Here is a 13681-nt window from a genome sequence, read left to right as displayed (position 1 = left end):
TAAAAAGCTTTTGCACAGCAAGGAAACAGTTGACAAAACCAAAAGACAACTGACAGAATGGGAGAAGGTGTTTGCAAATGCCTTATCAGATAAAAGGCTGGTATGCAAAGTCTATAAAGAGCTGATCAAAGTCAACACCCAAAGAAAGATAACCCAATGAAGAAATGGGCAGAAGAAATGAAAGGACATGTCTCCAAAGAAGACATACATATGGCCAACAGACACATGAAAACATGCTCAACATCAGCTGGCACTAGAGAAATACAAATCAAAACCACGGTGAGTTTCCCCCTCACACCTTTCATAATGGCCAAAATTAGCAAGTCTGGAAATGACAGATGTTGGCGGGAATGCAGAGAAAGGGGGATCCTCTTATGATGTTGGTGAGAATACAACCTGGTGCAGCTCCTCTGGAAATCAGTACCGGAGGTTCCTCAAAGAGTTGAAAAAGGAGCTACCTATGTAAAACCCAGCAATTGCGCTAGAAGGTATGAATCCCGAAGATCACTTTGGTCGGGATCCAAAGGGGCACCTGCACCCATATGTTTATACCAGTAATATCCTCAATAGCCAACCTGAGAGATATGGATGTTCTTTGAAAGAGGTATGCATAAAGAAGATGTGATGTAGATATAAATAAATAAGTATCATATTTATTTATTAGACAGAGAGAGAGAGGGAGGGAGAGAGAGAACAGAATATTACTCAGCCAACAAATAATTAAATCTTGGGACCCCTGGGTGGCTCAGTGGCTGAGAGTAGGCCTTTGGCTCCGGGCATGATATATATATCATAACATTATAAGCTAGTTAATTGAATTTAAATAAAAAATAGTAAAGAAACCAATGGAGCTAGGAATGTGAAATAAAAGAATATACATAACTTCTGAAGGATCTTTGTAACTTCTGTTACAAAATTGTAAACAAGAGTCATTTTACACTTTAATAGTTTGTGATTTTCAGAAAAAGTGCCCTTTATGAGAGATTAATCATTTGTTTAATAAATTATTCCTCCGAATGAACTTTCCACTTTTGCACTTTTGCACTTTTGATTTTGCACTCAACAAAATCTTGAGGTATGTTGTATGCTCTATTTTTCAGCACAGACTCTTAAATACATAAAACAATGGAAGTGGGACTACATAAAGTCATGTGGAATTTCTCCCGGTAATATTGAGTAAAACTATTTTGTTATCTATATGATGACTGATGTACTTCTTTTCATGTGAACACAGAGATTTCAGAAAATCTGCTTCAGGAAAGGAAAAAATATAAGCTAGCACTAGTTTTCCAACTTAGTTTCGCATTGATACGTTTCTAGAATTAGAAACAAGGAAAAGAAATTTTAACTGTAACTTTGTTTCCTTTCTATGAATTAGGACCAATTTTTGAAGCACCTGACTTACTATAGTTATCATTATCTACTTAATTATGAAATATTTAGGAATATTTCAGACTACAGTTGACCTTTGAGCAACACAGTGGTTAGGTGCACTTACCCCCGTGCAGTCAAAACTCTGTATAATTTCTGATTCTCCCAAAATTTAATTACTAATAGCCTACTGTTGATGGGAAGCCTTACCAATAACACAGTCCATTAATACATGGTTTGTACATTACATGTGTTATATAATATATTCTTAAAATAAAGTAAGCTAGAGAAAAAAAGGTTATTGAGAAAAACATAAGAGAAAATACAGTACAACACAACAGCCAAGAAAGTCCATGTGTAGGCTAACTAGACCTGCAGCTTCAATTCCATGTTGGTCAAGGATCAAATGTGCATTACAAATATTCCCATCTAGAATGCTCTTATTTCTTATAAAAGGCATCCTCTCATTGAATTCCCAAAATAGGGTCTAAATACGGTACTAAGTGGTGCCTAGGTGGCCCAGTCACTTAAGTGCCTGCCTTCATTTCCTTAAGGAACGATCAAAGGAATATAATGATCTTTTCGCCAAAAGTCTTTTCCTAAATACTTGCTTCTGTGACCCTGGTTTATTTCCAGGTGAGAATTGAGTTAGATGGTAGAAATAGCTTGCAATCCATTAATAAAGAGAACATATTTGCAATTTTATTTATACTTTTCCATTTATCAAAAACATAAGAGGGTAAGAAAATTATACACATAAAAACAACGTATCAGCAAATTTTAATTCGAAGACTCATTAATTAGAAGGATTTTCTCATAACAGTTTGTTTCCAAACTACCAATCATAGAAATCTAAGGTTCCATTGGGGATACTGTAGGATTGAGGGACAAAAGTCTCCAGCTGTAGTCTCATCTCTCTTTTAGCTACACAGCTCCACTGGTCTCGGTTTTGTATAATACAGTTTAATGCAAAAACAGAAACAAACAAAAAAACAAAACAAAACAAAAACAAATTAAGTTCCATTCTTTGAAAAAAATATTGTTTTCCAAAAGGTAGTCACTAATTTAGTCAAAGTCCCTAATTTTTTTATTTTAATTTTTATTTATTTATGATAGTCACAGAGAGAGAGAGACAGAGACACAGGCAGAGGGAGAAGCAGGCTCCATGCACTGGGAGCCTGATGTGGGATTCGATCCCGGGTCTCCAGGATCACGCCATGGGTCAAAGGCAGACGCCAAACTGCTGCGCCACCCAGGGATCCCAAAGTCCCTAATTTTACATAAGAGACAAGAAGGCCTCAGAAAGATTGCAGTTTGCCTCAGGTCAAAAGACCAAAGAGTTGCAGGCCAGGAATGTGCTTTAGGTCCTCCTGAGCTGAGAGTTTTTATGCCAGTTACTTCATCATCTTCAGGAAAAATACCTACATTTTTAACTATAACTGACTGAAAATGAACACATAAAAGTTTGTCATGTGGCTCAATAACGACTAGGCATGAGGCACAAAACAGCTTTCTAATTAAATTATAAATTTTAAAGTCTAAAGTGTAATTTAAATTATAAATTTTAATGTTTTATGAATAAAAATACAGCAATGGAAATGATCTTTACTCCTATTGGGAACAGTTAATAGACTGCATTTATAAGCACAAATTTTTTAAACCACAAGACACGGAACTTGAAGGAGAAAATCTTTAGTTGAACCAAAGAGGCTGAAATGGAGGAAACTCTTCCTGGAAAGAATTATTCTTTTCCTCCAGATAAAACTTGGTTTACCAAAATCAATCAACAAATGAGTTATCTATGTTGTGGATTATTAAACACAAAACAGACTTCTCTTTACCACCTAGTATGCTCTGTCCAACCTCTCATCATTATGAGAGTTGGTATGTACAAAAGACAGGACTAACTTTAATTTAAATCCAGTCAGAAATTAGAGGTAAACCATCATTACCCACAAGTGGATTTATCTCTACCTCCCTCACAGCAGGAAGGGAGATTTGCCTAATGAGTGAATTGGGGAGAAGGCACTAGGCAGTGCTTAGGAGATTCCAAATCTCTTTTTTGAAAAGATGTGCTCACCCATGGTAACATGAATTCAGGTCTGCTCTCATCTTCGTGGGATGGGCATCAAACATTTGTTTCCTCCATTTACAACTGTGTGGGGAAGTGCCTAATTTGGGATAAAGAATTGGGAAGCCCACTGTGGCTACATACCCACCCAAACCACATCCTCCAATCTGTTAGCATGTATTAGTAACAAAGGCTACTAAGTTTAACTCCATCTGCCTGACTCCTGTGCTCTGAACTCAGAAAAAGAAGAGCACTGTCCTCTGCCACCTACCCCACCACAGCTCCAATGAGAGAAATGACCAGACAATACTTTGAAAAATGTTCCTTCTTGCTTGACTTTATAACTAACATTCATTGTTCAAAGCAACATATTTTGAAGAGGGAAAAGTTGGAAAGAACAATTTTAGAAACAAGCAGAGAAAGTCAGACAAAACGAGGAGACAGAGGAGTATGTTCTAAATGAAAGAACAAGGCCACGAGATAGAACCTCAGAAAAACAACGAAATGAAACAGAGATAAGGAGTCAGCCTGATAAAGAGTTCAAAGTAATGGTCACAGAGATGCTCAGCAAACTTGGAAGAATGGACGGATTCAGTGAGAACTTCAACAAAGAGAAAATATACAAAAGAACCAATTAGGGCTGAAGAATACAATAACTGAAATGAAAAATACACCAGACACAATCGACAGCAGATTAAAAGATGTGAAGAACAGATCAGCAATCTGCAAGAAAGGGTAGTAAAAATCATCCAAGCTGAAAAGCAAAAAGAAGAAATAATTTGAAAAATTAAGATACAGGGACCTCTGGAATAGCATCAATTATAATAAAACTCACATTAGAGAGGTCCCAGAAAAAGAAGAGAGAAAAGGGTGAAGAACTTATTTGAAGAAAGAATACCTAAAAACTTCCCTAACCTGGGGAAGAAAACAGGCCTCCAGGCCCAGGAAGCATTGCCAGTCCCAAATAAAAGGAACCCAAAGAGTTTCACACCAAGACACATAATAACAAGTCAAAAATGAAAGAGAAAAGGAGAATCTTAAAAGCAGAAAAAAAGAAAAGAAAAGAAAAGAAAAGAAAAGAAAAGAAAAGAAAAGAAAAGAAAAGAAAAGAAAAGGAAAAGCAATTAGTTATATCAAAGCGAACCACTACAGGGATATCAGTGGATTTTTCAGCCAAAACTGTGGCATGCACTCTGGAAAACTGTGTGGAGGTTCCTCAAAGAGTTAAAAATAGACCTGCCCTACGACCCAGCAATTGCACTGCTGGGGATTTACCTCAAAGATACAGATGCAGTGAAACAGCAGGACACCTGCACCCCGATGTTTCTAGCGGCAATGTCCCCAATAGCCAAACTGTGGAAGGAGCCTCGGTGCCCATCGAAAGATGAATGGATAAAGAAGATGTGGTCTACGTATACAATGGAATATTACTCAGCCATTAGAAACGACAAATACCCACCGTTTGCTTCAACGTGGAGGGACCTCAAGGGTATTGTGCTGAGTGAAATAAGTCCATCGGAGAAGGACAGACATTATAATGGTCTCATTCATTTGGGGAATATAAAATTTAGTGAAAGGGAATAAAGGGAGAGAAAATGAGTGAAAATATCGCTGAGGGTGACAAAACATGAGAGACACCTAACTCTGGCAAATGAACAAGGTGTAGTGTAAGGGGAGGTGGGCGGGGGGTTGGGGTGACTGGGTGATAGGCACTGCGCGGGGCACTTGGGATGAGCACTGGGTGTTATGCTAAATGTTGGCAAATTGAACTCCAATAAAAATCGGAGAAGGACAAACATTATATGGTCTCATTCATTTGGGGAATATAAATAATAGTGAAAGGGAATGGAAGGGAAGGGAGAAGAAATGGGTAGGAAATATCAGAAAGGGAGACAGAACGTGAAGACTCCTAACTCTGGGAAATGAACTAGGGGTGGTGGAAGGGGAGGAGGGCAGGGGATGGGGGTGAATGGGTGATGGGCACTGAGGGGGGCACTTGACGGGATGAGCACTGGGTGTTATTCTGTATGTTGGTAAATTGAACACCAATAAAAAAGAAATTTATCATATAAAAAGAAAGTTAAAAAAAAAGAAAAGAAATTGTCACATGATATTTTCCAAGTGCTAAGAGGAAAAAACCTAGGATATTTTTGGCAGGTTTATAATTCAGAACTGAAAGAAAGATAAAGAGTTTCCCACACAAAACTTAAAGAAGTTCATCACCACTAAATAGGTCTTATAAGAGATGTTAAAAGGACTTCTTTAATCAGAAAAGGCCAGGGTACCTGGACGGCTGTCAGTGAAGAGTCTTCCAGGACCCTGGGATCAAGCTCTGCAAGGGACTCCCTGTTCCCTGCTCAGAGAGGAGCCTGCTTCTCCCTCTCCCTCTGCCCCTCCCTCCCCTTCACTTGTGTTCTCACTCACTCTGCTCTCAAAGAAAGAAAGAAAGAAAGAAAGAAAGAAAGAAAGAAAGACCATAACTAGAAATAAGAAAATAATGAGACAGTTTTATCATAAAAACAAACATACAGTAAAGGTAATAGACCAATCATTTTTATAAAGCCAGTATGAGGGTTACAAGACAAAAGGAATAATATCAATTATATCTACAGTAACTAGTTAAGGGATACACAAAATACAAAGGTGTAAACTATGACATCAAATTTATAAAACAAGGCAGAGTGTAAAAATGCAGTGTTTTTAAAATCTGTTTGAACTGAAGTAACCATCAACTTAAAAGAGATTGCTATACATACACAGGATGTTATATATGAACTTCATGGTAATCACAAACCAAATATTTATAACGGATACACAAAAGGAAGAAAAGCATCCAAACATAATACTAAAAGTCATTGAATCAGAAGAGAATAGAGCAAGAAAACAAGGAAGTCGAATGAAAGAACAAGACTAAGGCTTCATTTAACATGAGTCTATGCTACATTTTTCTACATTAATAAAACCACGAATATACTATCAAAATCATAAGCCTATGTGCATTGATTGAAATGGGTATTTTAACAACAATGATACATAATGGAAATGGGTTGTTATTAAAGGCTCCCTATCACTGCCATCTTAGTCATCAATCATTCAAGTGATGGCATCAAGGTAAATATATGTGAATTTCATTTGAAATATCCAATTATTTGTGGGGTGCCTGGGTGGCACAGTCAGTTAAGTGTCAGAATCTTGATTTTGGCCCAGGTCATGATCTTAGGGTCATGAGATCCGGCTCCACTCTGAGCATGGAGCCTGCCTAAGAGTCTCTCTTCTCTCTTTCCCATTGCCCTTTACCACCTGCTTGCTTTCCTTCATTTTCTCTCTCTCTCTCTCTCTCAAAACAAAAAAAAAAGAAAGAATCAAATATTTCTTTGACTTACTTATTTAGAAAATCTCTACAGTTGCTCAGCAAGCCATTTTATAAAAATTGAAATAGAAGTAATATAAGTTAAAAAAAAGGTGTTATAAGAAAGCAATTAGGGATGTGCTCTCATGTAAGAAAATGCCAAAACTTACAACATTTTTTAAACTGTTTTATTTATTTATTCATAAAAAGTACAGAGAGAGAAGCACAGACATAGGCAGAGGGAGAAGCAGGCTCCCTATGGGGATCCTGTTGCGTGACTCAATCCCAGGACCCCTGGATCATGACCTGAGCCAAAGGCAGATACATGCTAAACCACTCAGTCATACGGGTGCCCCCAAAACATAGAACTATCAATTTAGTGTTACAAGTTTATTTAATTCATAAAAAGGACTTACCGTGGAATCATTAAAATCATAAATATCCCTACATGGTTAAGCGTTTGGATTCTAATCATTCACTTATGCATAGGGGTGGAAAACTGGGTTACAGCAAACTTTAAACATATTATAAACTATTGCTAATCAGAGAATAAGTCAAAGCATCTAAGTGTACTTTGGGTTAGTAGGTAATAATATTTACTTTCCAAAATCCAATTTAACATAGCTTTTCAAGGAAATGGGTCTGTTTGGGGGTGCCTTGGGAACTCAGTTGGTTAAGCATCCAACTCTTGATTCCAGCTCAGATCATCATCTCGGAGTCATGGGATCAAGCCCTGAGTCAGGCTCCACACTCAGTGGGGAGCCTGCTTGAGATTCTCCCCCTCCCTCTACCTCTCTCCCCACTCATGGGCACACTCTCTTCTCTCTCAGATACATAAAATCTTTAAAAAATAAGAAGATAAAATGTGTCAGTTTAGTGGTATTTATTGAATAAAGTTAATAATAGGTATCTCTTGACAATAAGAGCTCCAGGAGCTTAAAAAAATACCATAAAATTTCTGTCCCATTTCCTTATTAGCACAAACCAGTATAACTTTTACTTAATGAGTATTATTCAGTTAACTCAGAATTTCACCAAATTAAAAACAAAAATTTTATTGGAAATCTGAAACTCAAGAAAAGAAAGATAATATAACTAACCTTGAACAAGTGAGTTTCAATGCTGCTAACTGAAGTCTGCGGCCTTGAGGTAGGAATCATTACATTTTCTCTTGGAGTAACATTTCTATCCAGCAGTAAACTACTAGTCAAATTTCCAACAGAAGGCCCTTCCAAGACTGGTCCCATAGTAAGAGTGCTGTGGAAAGGTCTGTTCTGCTGTCTCTCCACCAGATATTTGGTAGTGATATCTGCCAGCCTCTCATTAGTCCTGTGAAGATTACACAACACAAGTGCTTAGTATTTTATTTCTACCCAAATCATTCCTGCATGACCTGCATTTTTTTAAGTTTCCATAATAGCAAACAGAATGTGCCAGTAAACAGTGTTTTAACACTGAAAATGTGACAGAGCAGAGCTACTATATATATTTATAGGTTTAAAATTATTCCAAAGGAGTATATATGATTCCAGGGATAACTAACTAACAAGAAATTCAAATTAGGGGAGGGAAAGAAATGGCTGACAGTGATGTACATGGATTGACAGGTAATACTTGCTACCTTCTGGAATGGCTGTAATTACAAGATTCTGGAGAATGCCGTTACACATATTTGTATTTAGTAAACCAGTTTGAACATAAAAATAAACCATCCCTCAAAGACATTTTCAAGGATGTGCTTTCACCACTCTTGTACATTTTACTCATTGCCTCAGAGAAATTGAGGGTTTCGCACCGAGGAATACCTCAGACCAACAACCTCTAGGGGCCAGGTAGATGGCAGAGCAGTGATCAGAAGGACCGAAACAGCTCCAGAGGCAATTAGCTGATAACACACTTACCAAGGCCCTGGAAGTAGAATCTGCCCTTTTTGTCTTCCACACACCCCCTCATGCCCACCATGATGCTATTTTTAGCCACGTTGGGATTTATACTGCCTTTCACCCCAGTGTGAATCTTTCTCTGTTTCACATGTATACTTTTATATAAAGTAGAAAACATACAAAGGTTTCCCCCACCCTCAGGCTCTCTAGTAATAATACCAAAGACACAATCAAGAAAGTTAATTTACCAACCTGTATAGTATTGGCACTTGATCTTTTGGGTTAAAGGTGTAATCTTCCAAAAATGAACTCATGAATATTTCTATTTAGGGTAATTCTGACAAAAAATTTTATAGTAATATGCTGTCTATATACCCACTATTTGCTTCGATGTGGATGGAACTGGAGGGGAGGGTATTATGCTGAGTGAAATAAATCAATCGGAAAAGGACAAATATTATATGGTCTCATTCATTTAGGGAATATAAAAATTAGTGAAAGGGAATAAAGGGAAAGGAGAGAAAATGAGTGAAAATATCAGTGACGGTGACAAAACACGAGACACACCTAACTCTGGGAAACAAACAAGGGATGGTGGAAAGGGAGGTGAGCAGGGGGTTGGGGTGACTGGGTGATGGGTACTGAGGGGGACACTTGGGCGGGATGAGCACTGGTTGTTATGTAATATGTTGGCAAATTGTTATGCAACATGTTGGCAAATTGAACTCCAAAAAAAACAAAACAAAACAAAAAACCTTTTAAGTAGGGTTGTAAAGATGCAGGTATGTGAATCTGCTCTTTCCACTATAAATTTTATGAAGTTTAAATATAGACACGTATTCCCAATGAAAATTTAGTGTTCTAATTGAAATATACCATAATTGTAAAATACATGCTGGATTTTTAAGACTTCGAATGAAAAAAATATGAAATATCTCAGTAATAATTTTATATTGATCACAAGTTGAAAGGATATTTTTTGACGTATTGTGTTAAATAAAATATATCAACTTTAAAAAAATAATATGCTGTCTAAATTATAAAGTTTTAAACAATTAGTTTGTAAAGACAACAAGATAGAGTAACTGAAAATATTAACGGGAAAAAGTAAAATCATATACCCCCCCCACACACACACACAAAAAGAGGAGAGAGGCAAACTATCCTGGATGAACATAAAATGGTAAGTTTACTTACAAACGTTATTTTCCAAAATTATACTATCCAGTTGGCTTTCACTTCCTACTAATCTCATGAACCCATCTCCATAAAAATTATGCTTTAGAGGCAAATCAATAAGCTAAATCTATTTTCATTGATTCTGTTTTAACTTACTTGCTCAGTTTTTTTGTCAATGACATTCGCATTTCTGATTCTTCTAGGTAGAGTTGCCTGTACTTTTCCAATTCTATTTTAAGTTCCTGAGAATTTCTTATTTGGGATTGAAGTTCAGATTCCAGCTCTTTAATTCTGAGTGCCACTTGACTTCTTATTGAAGCATCATGACTTGCTCTTAACTGCTCTAAGTTTTCTTGAGATGCTGCTTGTCTCTAAAGCAAATTAAAAGCACAGTTTTAAAACAGCTAAAACTTGAGTAATTATAGTATATTTCTTTCCTTCAGTTGGGACTCAATGATTCAGAGAGCAATTTTAAATGTGTAAAAAAAAGCTGAAGTGTAAAATATTTATCACCAATGTCACCTGAATTGAATCTGAATGATAAAAATAAAGTTTAATCATTCTTATATTAGTACTCATGCAATCTGATACTTCAAAGAACAAGAGAATCAATTAAAAATTTTAAAAAGTGCATAATACAACTTGAGAATAACCTGTTTCTTGATTTCTGCTCAGAGCATGTTCTCAGTCAGAGGTCCTGAGGCCAAGCCCTGTGTCGTACCCAGTATGGAGTCTACCCAGGATTCATTCTGTCTCTCTGTCTCTCTGTCTCTCCCCCTCTGCCAATCCCCCTGCTCATGTTCAATAATAAGGAAATAAATAAATAAATGAAATCTTCAAAAAGGAAGAATAACCTAGGAATGGAACATGGAGCCCAATGCAGGGCTTGATTTCACAAACCTGAGACCAAGACCTGAGCTGAGATCAAGAGTCTGCTGCTTAACCAACTGAGCCACCTAGATACTCCATGGTAAAAGTTTTATTTTTTTAAATTTATTTATTTTTAAAGATTTTATTTTATTTATTCATGAAAGCCAGAGAGAGAGAGAGGGGCAGAGACACGGGCTGAGAAGGAGGCTCCACCCTGGGAGCCCGATGTGGGACTCGATCCTGGGACTCTAGGATCACGCCCTGGGTCAAATGCAGGTGCTAAAACCACTGGGCCACCCAGGAATCTCCATGGTAAAAGTTTTATTTTATTTTATTTTTTTCCCCATGGTAAAAGTTTTAAATCACAATTTTTTCTTTTCCCCTTAATAGTCTTGTTTCAGGGGATCCCTGGGTGGCTCAGCGGTTTACCACCTGCCTGCGGCCCAGGGTGTGATCCTGGCATGGAACCTGCTTCTTCCTCTGCCTGTGTCTCTGCTTCTCTCTTCCTCTCTCTGTGTATCTCCTGAATACATAAATAAAATCTCAAAAAAATAGTCTTGTTTCATACATACTGGTCATAAATCATTCTGAAAGATCAATTTAGTGAGAATAATGATGAAAACTGAAATCTTTACAGGGAGGAACGAATGCCTCCAGAAATATACCAAACAGATTGCTGTAAAGGAAGCAGAGGAAACCTACACAATGCATATAACCAAAGTGTAATTTGTAATGAAATAAATGAAAGCATATCACAGATCAATAAACTAACCTGTAAAAATAGATTGACTTCTTTTAATCTTTCTTCTACAATCAATCTTACTCTCTGGTCAATCTCCCATTTATAATACTTTTCTACTTGAATGCCTTGTACCACATTGACTTCTGCATGACTTCTGAGGTTTACTACTTTTTCTTCCAAGTTCTTTTTAATCTGTTTTAGTTTTTCACATTCCCTCTCTGTTGCTTTCATAGATAATAACTCCTGTTGAAGAACTTGATTTTTTGCATCCAGGTCTATACATCTTGAAGATTCAGTTTCCAATCTTGCTCTAAGATCACCAATCTGCATGAATAGAACAATACAGTTCGGAAATGGAATGAAATTAGTTTAACTCAAAACTATAACCAACATTTTAAAAAACATTTTATGTTTAAGTCTCTGTACTGAACCGTAGGCTCGAATTCATAACGTCAAGATCAAGAGTCATATGCTCTACTGACTGAGTCAGCCAGGTGCTCCCATTTTAAAATAAATTCATTTGCAATAAAATATAATCTATATTGTAGTAGAGTCTTAGAATGTGGAACCCTGAAGCACTTAGAAAATTAAGAACAGTGTTAAAACCACTAGGAGTTATTAAAAAAGATCTCTGCTATCATTGTCTTTGCCACACAACATTTGTACTTCATTTTATGTATTTTTCTATGACTGCTTCAGATCTTTCCTCCATAAAATAACTGTAAGTCACCTCTTAGTATAAAGTCTCTTATATAGGCAAATTGAATTCAAATAAAATTTTAAAAAAGAAAAGAAAGTCTCTGGCCCCTTCCCCTATCCTAACACACCATAATTTTAAAAAATTATTTATTCATGAGACACATAGAGAGAGGCAGAGATATAGGCAGAGGGACAAGCTCCACAGGGAGCCCGATGAAGGACTCGATCCCAAGGCCCTAGGATCATGCCCTGAACCAAAGACAGATACACAAACCACTGAGCCACTCGAGTGTCCCAATGAATACTCCCATTAATTTTTAAAAAGTTTTAGTAATATCATATTGACTTATGTAGGTCTGAACCAATAAATGCTTCCTAAGAGAAGACCTTGAAAATAAGACTCTAATTATTGAATCTATAAATACTGATTCTAAGCCACAAGCCTTTTTCTGAATTACAAATGATTTACATTAATTTGAATTGCATTCCCAGGAGAAATGATTCTCAGGATTAAGAAACCACACCTCTCAGTATAAAAATTTAGTGAGATGAAACTTATACTTTCGGACAAAAAAAAAAAAAACCCGCCTAATTGAATAGTATTATCTTATAATCCTCTGTTACTCCCACAAAACAAGGGAACATACTAAGCACCAAAAACCACCACTGAAAAACCTGACAGGGTTTCAGTGATTCTGAGTTGGGAAGAACTTCTTTCTTCTGGATATGATTGATAAGACAGGGTAAGTGGATGTGGTGGTTTTATAAATTTTTTGACACTTCTCCCATGATAATCCCACCCCTTAAAATGTGCTGACCTTAGTAATTGGTTTCCAGTGAATAGAATTCGGCAGAACTGCTGTGTGATTTTTTTAAGGCTAGGTTAAAAAATGTGATATAGCTTCCATTGACATTCTTCTTCTAGGGAAACTAACCCTTAGAATCTAGCTGCTGTGGGAAGCCCAGGCCACCTGGTGTGTCTTCATGTAGACATTTCAGCTGAGACTGACCCAGCTAACGTCCTTGCCAAAAGCCAGCCTCAACAGCTAAACATTTGCATGAACATGATTTTAGATGATTCTAGTCCCCAGCTTCCAGTCATCTCAGCTGACACCAAATGAAGAAGAAATGAGTTGGCCTTACTCGGCTTTGCCTAAACTAAATACTTGTGAACCAAATAAATGCTGTTTTGAGCAACTAGGTTTTCAGGTGGTTTATGATGCCGCAATAAATAACTGGCACAGAAACTGATATTAAACATGGGGTGCTGACATTAAAATATTTAAACCTGAACCTCCTTTGAACCGAGAGGTAGGTAGAAACTGAAAGGATGTAGGGAAGAGTAAGAATGAAAACCAAAAGGGCTTCCAACAGACTGTTAATGGAAACCTGATGGCCCTTGAAGAGGCTGACAGTAAAGGTTCCAGGCAAGTGAAGAAAATGACACTAGAGGAAAAGGAACTCGCGCCACAAACCACTTGAAAGTAAAACGGGACACAAAAGATAAACTAAACAAG

The 13681-nt window shown here is 37.0% G+C and overlaps 2 protein-coding genes across 5 annotated transcripts in view; one reads left to right on the top strand and one right to left on the bottom strand.

The window, feature by feature from the left end:
- Positions 1-13681, top strand: part of LOC140633127 (coiled-coil domain-containing protein 144A-like) — a 606261-nt gene that overhangs the window by 220341 nt on the left and 372239 nt on the right.
- Positions 1-13681, bottom strand: part of LOC140633286 (ankyrin repeat domain-containing protein 26-like) — a 169390-nt gene that overhangs the window by 33527 nt on the left and 122182 nt on the right. For all 4 annotated transcript variants that reach the window (XM_072825613.1, XM_072825614.1, XM_072825615.1 and 1 more), the window contains exons 27-29: positions 11496-11789; positions 10010-10224; positions 7892-8120 (exon numbers count right to left, since the gene is read on the bottom strand). In XM_072825613.1, coding sequence (XP_072681714.1) covers positions 7892-8120; positions 10010-10224; positions 11496-11789 — 738 coding nt within the window. The remainder of the gene's footprint in view (positions 1-7891; positions 8121-10009; positions 10225-11495; positions 11790-13681) is intronic.

Source organism: Canis lupus, chromosome 5 (genome assembly GCF_048164855.1).
Source record: "Canis lupus baileyi chromosome 5, mCanLup2.hap1, whole genome shotgun sequence".
Classification (NCBI taxonomy): Eukaryota; Metazoa; Chordata; class Mammalia; order Carnivora; family Canidae; genus Canis; species Canis lupus.
The sequence above is the reverse complement of the archived record's forward strand: the minus strand, read 5'-3'. Positions and strand labels throughout refer to the sequence as shown.